The 7,684-nt window shown below is 37.9% G+C and overlaps 1 protein-coding gene across 5 annotated transcripts in view; it reads left to right on the top strand.

Annotated features, from left to right (window-relative positions):
- LOC107673394 (serine/threonine-protein phosphatase 2B catalytic subunit alpha isoform-like) overlaps positions 1–7,684 on the top strand; it is a 64,469-nt gene that overhangs the window by 7,758 nt on the left and 49,027 nt on the right. For all 5 annotated transcript variants that reach the window (XR_001632399.1, XM_016466970.1, XM_016466968.1 and 2 more), the window contains exon 2: positions 5,661–5,858. Coding sequence is in view for 4 of the 5 variants with exons in the window: in XM_016466970.1 (XP_016322456.1) it covers positions 5,661–5,858 (198 nt within the window). In the remaining variant the exon portion in view is untranslated. The remainder of the gene's footprint in view (positions 1–5,660; positions 5,859–7,684) is intronic.

The raw sequence follows: 7,684 nt of genomic DNA, 5'->3' as shown, positions 1-7,684 counted from the left end.
CAAGTGCTATATTAGTATATTATTATTATTATTATAGTTATATTTCAATTTCACAAAGAAACGTACAGTATTTTGTCCAAGCAATAATAAAAGGACACATTTAGTTTAATTTCTCTTAAATCTCATTTTGTTAAAAAAAATCGGGAATCAAATCGAATCGTGAAATCAAAATCGTGAATCGAATCATGAGTTAAGTGAATCGTTACATCCCAAATAGCCCCACATACTACTCCTTATATAACACTTTAAAAGAGACAGACATGTAGATGTTTGTGAAAGATGTTTTCTCTGTTTGAGGAATAAGCATTGTTAAATTATATCATTGCACCATTACTATAGGGGTGTATAATTTTATCAGTTGTTTATTATTCATTCAACAATACGTAGGCCCATTACAGTAATAAAACTATATTATACTGTTAATAATGGTGTTACTGTTATAGTTTTCATTAATAACCATTGCTATATAGTAGAGCCCGACAGATATGGGTTTTTTGGGGGCCGATGCCGATACCGATATTTGGGATTAAAAAAGACAGATACCGATATATCGGCTGATATTCTTTGTGTAGGCTATATTATAGTACAGTATAGTCAAAAGTTTGGACACTTCCCATTCGTGTGTCCAAACTTTTGACTGGTACTGTATATAGAATACAGTATATAGCCTACATAAACAGAATCTATATACATAAACACATTTTTTGCAATGATAACTCAAATGTGGTGATCAAACACTTATAATGATGTGACAAACATGGGCCTATGTAATGGAGGCAGGGTATTTAACAATTTAACAAACTTTATTATTCAAAGTGAGTCTGCTATCAGTGCACTTAACAGTAAACTTCACTTATTATAAATAACTTGAATAACATAAATAGAACAAAATATATATAACTTGAATTAAGAAATTCAACAATGTAACTGTGTAGGGCAAGCAAGCTACTGCCAAACCAACAGGGGCAGGTTTATGCAGGAAGCACAGCTTTTCCAAATGTAAACATCTAAAATGAATAAATAATAATAATGAATAATATAGAAAGATATCATATCATCATGCAAAACAAAGAATTAGAATCATTGTAATGTGACGATCAAATATAGGTGCGGGTGGGTGGCGGGTGGATAATTTGAAGCAGCGGACTCGGGTGAAGTTTGGGCTCATCCGCGCATCTCTACACTACACTGACCTGGGTCCAGTAGCAAACAATGGAGTGCGCTCTGCTGGACAAACGAAGTAATTACACCATTCAGAAGCATTTAATCTGCGTTATATGTTCTGTATATCGGCGACAGGCTCATATCGACCGATAATATCGGCTAAACGATATATCGGTCGGGATCTACTATATAGATGATAACTTTGTCTAGTGCTCTTATGAATGTTGTTAGCATGAATTTGTGAAAATGTAACTACAATACTCAATGAAATAACATAAACTTCTTCATGGCTGTTTGCTTTTTTTCCATTCCGTAACTACTTATTCTACAGATCTCCGCACTAGTGTTATGCTATTTTTTTTTTTGATAGCTTGCGTTTGCCTTACCGAATGTGATATCCTGTCAGCAATAACATGTCCGTGGGCTCTTTTGATTACTGTCAGTTTAAGTTCTAGCGATCACTGTTGCCAGATATTGCTATAAAAACAAATAAAACCCAAAAAATAAACAATAGCCTGAATAAACAGAAATGAGTTCAAATCTTTTTTTAAATAAGACAAGATAAAGACATTGCCAACCCTAAACTGCAACTTCCCGCTCTATTAACTTTCTAAAGTGTCAAATTAAGTAGAAAAGACAAGTCCAAAGACGCTTGTAATAGCTGGATCTGGCAACTGCGCCCGCGCACTCACTCACAATTCTCAAGCCTCGTTCACTCTGCCAGCGTCTCGCAGAGCTCATTTTCATATCACGGGCGCTAAACGGCAAACTGTCTAAACTTAATTATACATGCAGACACTAATTTGAGGAGCTTTAAACAGCAGATTAGTCATTTAGAGAGCAAATTTTATTTTTGAACATTAAAAATTGCATATGTTATATAAAGCTTGAAGCATCAGAATCGGCATCAGTATCGGCCAATCACCATGACAAGAAATGGGTACTCGGTATCAGCTGCTAAAATCCTGATCGGAGCATCCCTAATATAAAGCTTTTAAAATTACTAAACTGTTTTCTTTTGAACTCTATGTCTGATTAAATTCAGTTGACTCATTTGCATAGTAAGATATTTTCTTTCTGCTGCCCTATTCACTATATTTTTAATAACGACATCTCTTAATCTTCAGCAGATAAGTGAATCAAACTGTTCCCTGTGATTGGCTGTTTGCCACACATCACACTTTCGGGAGTTAATCACAAACTCTGGATCAAACTCTAGGCACATTCACACAGCAGCAGAATACGGTTGTCAGTCCTGTATTTGAGTCCTTAATACGGTTACGTTCACACACAGTTCAGTTATTTACGGGTGTGACAACCGCATTCTGTAACCGAACTCACACCTGTAAATTTTCAGGACTCACAACCGCATTCTCGGAACACACGCTCTTTGTGAACGGAACAGGACTGGACAACTAGTTGTCTGTCACGTCATACAGTGCGAGAGGGAGCCGCTCTGCCGCACAAACACGTGTCTAACGTGTGTTACGTGTTCTCATGTGTGTTTTCGGTAACTTACAGTGATGACAGAGAAATGAGCTGTGTGCCTGTCACCTGAAATTTTTAGATCCCGTCAGTTTTCCACCGGAGCCGTTCCCGTCAGTTTTGTGTTCTGTGCACGACTCAAACTCTGCTCTCCACCCAAATTTAAAGGCTGCTGTCGGTTAATGAAGATTTGACGGATGAACTCGCGGCTCGATTGGACTCTTGTCATGTCAGAAAGTGATAAGACGTAAATTTTCAGGACTCACAACCGCATTCTCGGAACACACGCTCTTTGTGAACGGAACAGGACTGGACAACTAGTTGTCTGTCACGTCATACAGTGCGAGAGGGAGCCGCTCTGCCGCACAAACACGTGTCTAACGTGTGTTACGTGTTCTCATGTGTGTTTTCGGTAACTTACAGTGATGACAGAGAAATGAGCTGTGTGCCTGTCACCTGAAATTTTTAGATCCCGTCAGTTTTCCACCGGAGCCGTTCCCGTCAGTTTTGTGTTCTGTGCACGACTCAAACTCTGCTCTCCACCCAAATTTAAAGGCTGCTGTCGGTTAATGAAGATTTGACGGATGAACTCGCGGCTCGATTGGACTCTTGTCATGTCAGAAAGTGATAAGACTTTCAGTTTTATGGACGTTGCCATCTTTGATTTTACTTTGGTCACTGTCGCTATGCTTACTGGTAAGGAATACGGGCTTGACTCCCGTTGCACGTTCATACAGACAGTATTCTAAACACAACTGTAAGCTGCTGTGTGAACAGGACATTTCGAGACTCACACCTGTAAAGAAAATGCGGTTTGTCAATCCCAAAAATTGACAGTGTGAACGTAGCATGTTAACAGAGAACATTTATATAGAGATTTGTGAGCCTGGCTGAACCTGATCTGTTGGATTTGTTTGGTTTTGTCAACTCTAAATTTACTCTGAAACAAACAAAAAAAGAAACCCTAACCAGAATGTCTTCTATTGATTGATCTGTCAACAGTGATGTTTTGAGCTGAAGTACTTCTTAAATTGACACATGCCTAGGGTGTGGCCTCAGAACAGTTTGAAACCGTGGCATCGGTTTTAATGAGACACTGCCTCACTGTTTCAGTCTCCTCGTACAGATACACAGCTGATTGGCTGTGGGATCCAGTGACTTGATTTGAATCCCTAATGGTTGAGGGCTCAGACATCATTTGCTCTGGCATTCTGGGCACATTTAATAAAACCGCCAGATTAACTGGAGCATTGTCAAAGCCTGACTCGGTGCACCTCGCGGTGCCGCCAGACAGCTGCTTGTTCCCTCCGAACGCGTTGCAGATGTCTTTAGTTACATATCCCTGAGCATCAGCAATCAAGCCATAAAACCCACTTACCATAAAATTAAGATCAACCCTTACTTCCTTTGAAACATATGGGCTCTCGCTGGCTATCGATCAAGCAGACATTCAGAGCCGGAGGCTGAGCAGCCAAAACACACTATGGCAGATGCATGCAAATGAGGTCGCGGTGGAAGCAGCAGCATCAACCCTAGCTTTTGTGATAGACTTGGGGGGGGAAAGACTGTGCCAGGGGCTTTTGCTGTTCACACGGCTTCCTGTTTTCTTCATGGTGTTTGAGAACTTCAGACACGCTTCTCACTTCATTCAATAATGAACTCTTCAGAGGATACAGAGACAGAACAGACAGATATTAGCATGCCATACTCTTGATAAATCTATGCTTATTATCTTAAAAAACATCTGTTTACATCATCTAGAAGCTCTTATGCTTCTCATCATCCAAAATTCTCATTCCTATCATGCCTTGAGCTGCAGCCTTCTCTATGGCAACTTCTGCACATTCGCTGAGGGATTTGGTGGAGTTAGAATACCCGGCAGTTCAGCGCAGGTGAGGGATTATTGCGCGACATCTCGGGATCCTTTCACGTCTGTGAAGGTTAAATCTGAGAGCTTAATCAATAGAATCCTCATGATACCATAACTTTTCTTATTAGCCCCAGCAGCAGCAAATGTCATGATGCTCCAGAGAGCAGCACAAACTAATAAAGAGCAGATCTGAAAATACACGTCTGAGACCTTATTTTTTTCAAAGATGCATCCTCGGGAGCGAGAGTCACTGAGCGATGTGAAAATGTTTTTTGTCAACAAACATGTGCAATGGTTTTATAGATGAACCGATAAATTATTACCTTGTTGTTATGACTGATAACTTATAAATGGCTAATAAAATAATTAACTGTTTTGTCTAACTTGTAAAGTTACTACTTGTAATGTAACTAAATATTTTTAATAGATTAAAAAAAAAACATTTTAATCTTTGTTTTAAAATGCGGTTAATCGCAATGAAACTGAGGTGGCGAAAGATCTTTTCCATATTGCAGCGAACATCCAAGTGGGGTGAATTAACAAAAAAGAAAAAAAGAACGGAAAGTTAATCAAAAGTGACTGTAACAACATTTTTTATGTTTTTGTTTCAAATAAATGCTGTTTCTATTCAGCAGAGTATACTGAAAATATATCAAGGTTTCAACAAAAATATCAAGCAGCACAACAGTTTTCAACATTGATGATAAGTTTTTGTATTACAAGGATTTCTAAAGGGTCATTTAACACTGAAGACTGAATGCTGAAAATTTAACTTTGACGTCACAGAAATAAATTACATTTTACAATATATTCAAATAGAAAACAGTTAATTTAAATCGTGATGATTTAATTACTGTTTTACTGTGTTTTTATCCAATTAATGTAAACTCTGTGAGCATAAGAAACTTTCAGAAACATTAAAAAACTTTTCTGACCTCAAACTTTTGGAATGTAGTGTGTCTGTTTGCCCATTTATGACGTTTTATTCTTTAACTATTTTCAAATGGCACTTCATCGTTCTTAGTGGGCATGAATCACTTAGTATTTCCTCTTTTACACTATGACTGAAGCTTGTTTCCATACTTGCAGCTGTCTTGTTGATGTTGTTAAAGTTGATATTTTGCTCTTGTTGCACCTACAGCAGTGCCACTGCCCCCTCACCAGCGGCTGACAATAAAGGACCTATTTGTGGATGGTAAGCCAAATGCCGAGCTACTGAAGAACCATTTGATCAAAGAGGGACGTGTGGAGGAGGACGTTGCGCTGCGCATCATAAACGAGGGTGCCAACATCCTAAGGCAGGAGAAGTGCATGCTAGAGGTGGAGGCACCAATCACTGGTAAGAAAGCAAGAACATATCTTTAGTAGGGCTTGAGGGAGATGATCATCTGTCCAGATTACAATTAACTTTGTTCTGACTTGCGGTTTTGTTCTGCTGAGGCTGAACCTAGTTCCTAAGAAAAAATGTTCCCCCCCAAAAAAGGTGTTTTTCCTTATGGAAACTTCATGCAACGTATTCATTATTACACTTCATTGGCATCAGCGTGTGTACCTTTAGCCAACAATAAAATAATAAATCGTAAAACGATTGGTTTGGTTGATAAGTAACTATTCAAGTAGGCCCATATTCTATCTGTGAAAGCAGTTTTCATCAGGCATACAAAATTGGCATTGCTGTTGAGTTTTTTGCAGAGATTACCTGATTTGTGTTACAAACTGTCACGGTGGAGAATCAGCTGCGGAAAACTGACTCATATGGAGATCCGTGTCAGTGCCGTTGGTTCATAAGGACAGATACTGTCTGCAGATCAGTGGCACGCAACACAGGAAACAGTCACAGATTCTGCCGTGGAATGTGGTCAGTGATGCTTCAGTGAACAGTTGGAGGGATGTGCAGAAACTAATCAACTAAATGAAGGGCTGCCTGAATGACAAGTCGACTATTTGCTCTAAAGGAAGATTTTTTGTCTGGTTTTGAGTGCAACTGACCGTGATTGAATTATGCTACTTTCCTGTCTACATTTAACTTTATTACATAAATCAGGGATACATGATATTTATTTTTAATTGATCGATTGGTTTTGTATCAGACAGCCAATAGTGGATATTGCACTTGCACATTTTCCACATTTCTGAATATATGTTACCTTTGTTGTCATCAAGTTAATCTTTAAAAATGAATAATTCATAAACGCTGCTAAATATAATCTTTAGCAGATCTCAAAATGAATATCTTTTTTTCATACTGTGAATAATTTTGTAAATTTCTAAGGTCTAAATTCACTTGTAGCATTTAAAATGATTGATTTTAATTTTATTTTTTATTTTTATATTTATATAAATTGTAATTTCAGTCAATTTATTAGCCATAACATGTAAATAATTTTCAGTATCTCCCATAAATTTAGTAGTAATATTTTTTAATTCATGACAAATGTAAAAAAATTGAGAGGCTGATTATACAAACACATTAAATAATGCCACTAAAAAATTTTTTTTTTTAAATCCTAGTTTATAAACTGGTTGACCTCAATAATTGGCTAGTTAGATGTTGGACGACTAGTCAACTATTTTGATCCATCCCTAGTCACTCTGGTTTGTGAGAAAATGCATAATTGTCAATTAGTTATGGGTTTTGCTGCTTTTATTTGACGGATAGATTGATAGAAGAAAGTGACAGAAAATCATATAATGGCCATTTACAGATTATACAGGAGAGTCTGTATAGCATCTGAGTAATCTTAAAGTGCCCATATTATGGGTTATGAAAGGTTCATATTTTGGTTTTGGGAGTCCCCAACAAAAGGTTGACATGCATGCAAGGTCAAAAAACACTTTCATTGTCTTATCATATGCATTTATTTTTTCCTTTTTTGCTCAACGACTCCCAAACTTTTCCAAACCCCTCCTTTGCGTGACGCTAAGTTGCGGTGTTTGGCCTGATGACCCAGTCTGTTGTGATTGGTCTACTGCATGCAGCGCATGTCAATAACAGAACGCCCATCACCTTTACTTAGCCCACAGCTCGGTGGTAAACACCCAAACAACCATGGTATATGCGTTAGCCCAATGCAGAAAAGTATTGATAAAGCACTGCAGTTTGTACACCAACTTATTGCTCTATTCTTTATCAGAACTCCAAGTAATAACAACTACAAACATTCA

Source organism: Sinocyclocheilus anshuiensis, unplaced genomic scaffold, assembly GCF_001515605.1.
Source record: "Sinocyclocheilus anshuiensis isolate Anshui unplaced genomic scaffold, SAMN03320099.WGS_v1.1 scaffold508, whole genome shotgun sequence".
Classification (NCBI taxonomy): domain Eukaryota; kingdom Metazoa; phylum Chordata; class Actinopteri; order Cypriniformes; family Cyprinidae; genus Sinocyclocheilus; species Sinocyclocheilus anshuiensis.
This window is presented reverse-complemented; position numbering and strand designations above follow the sequence as displayed.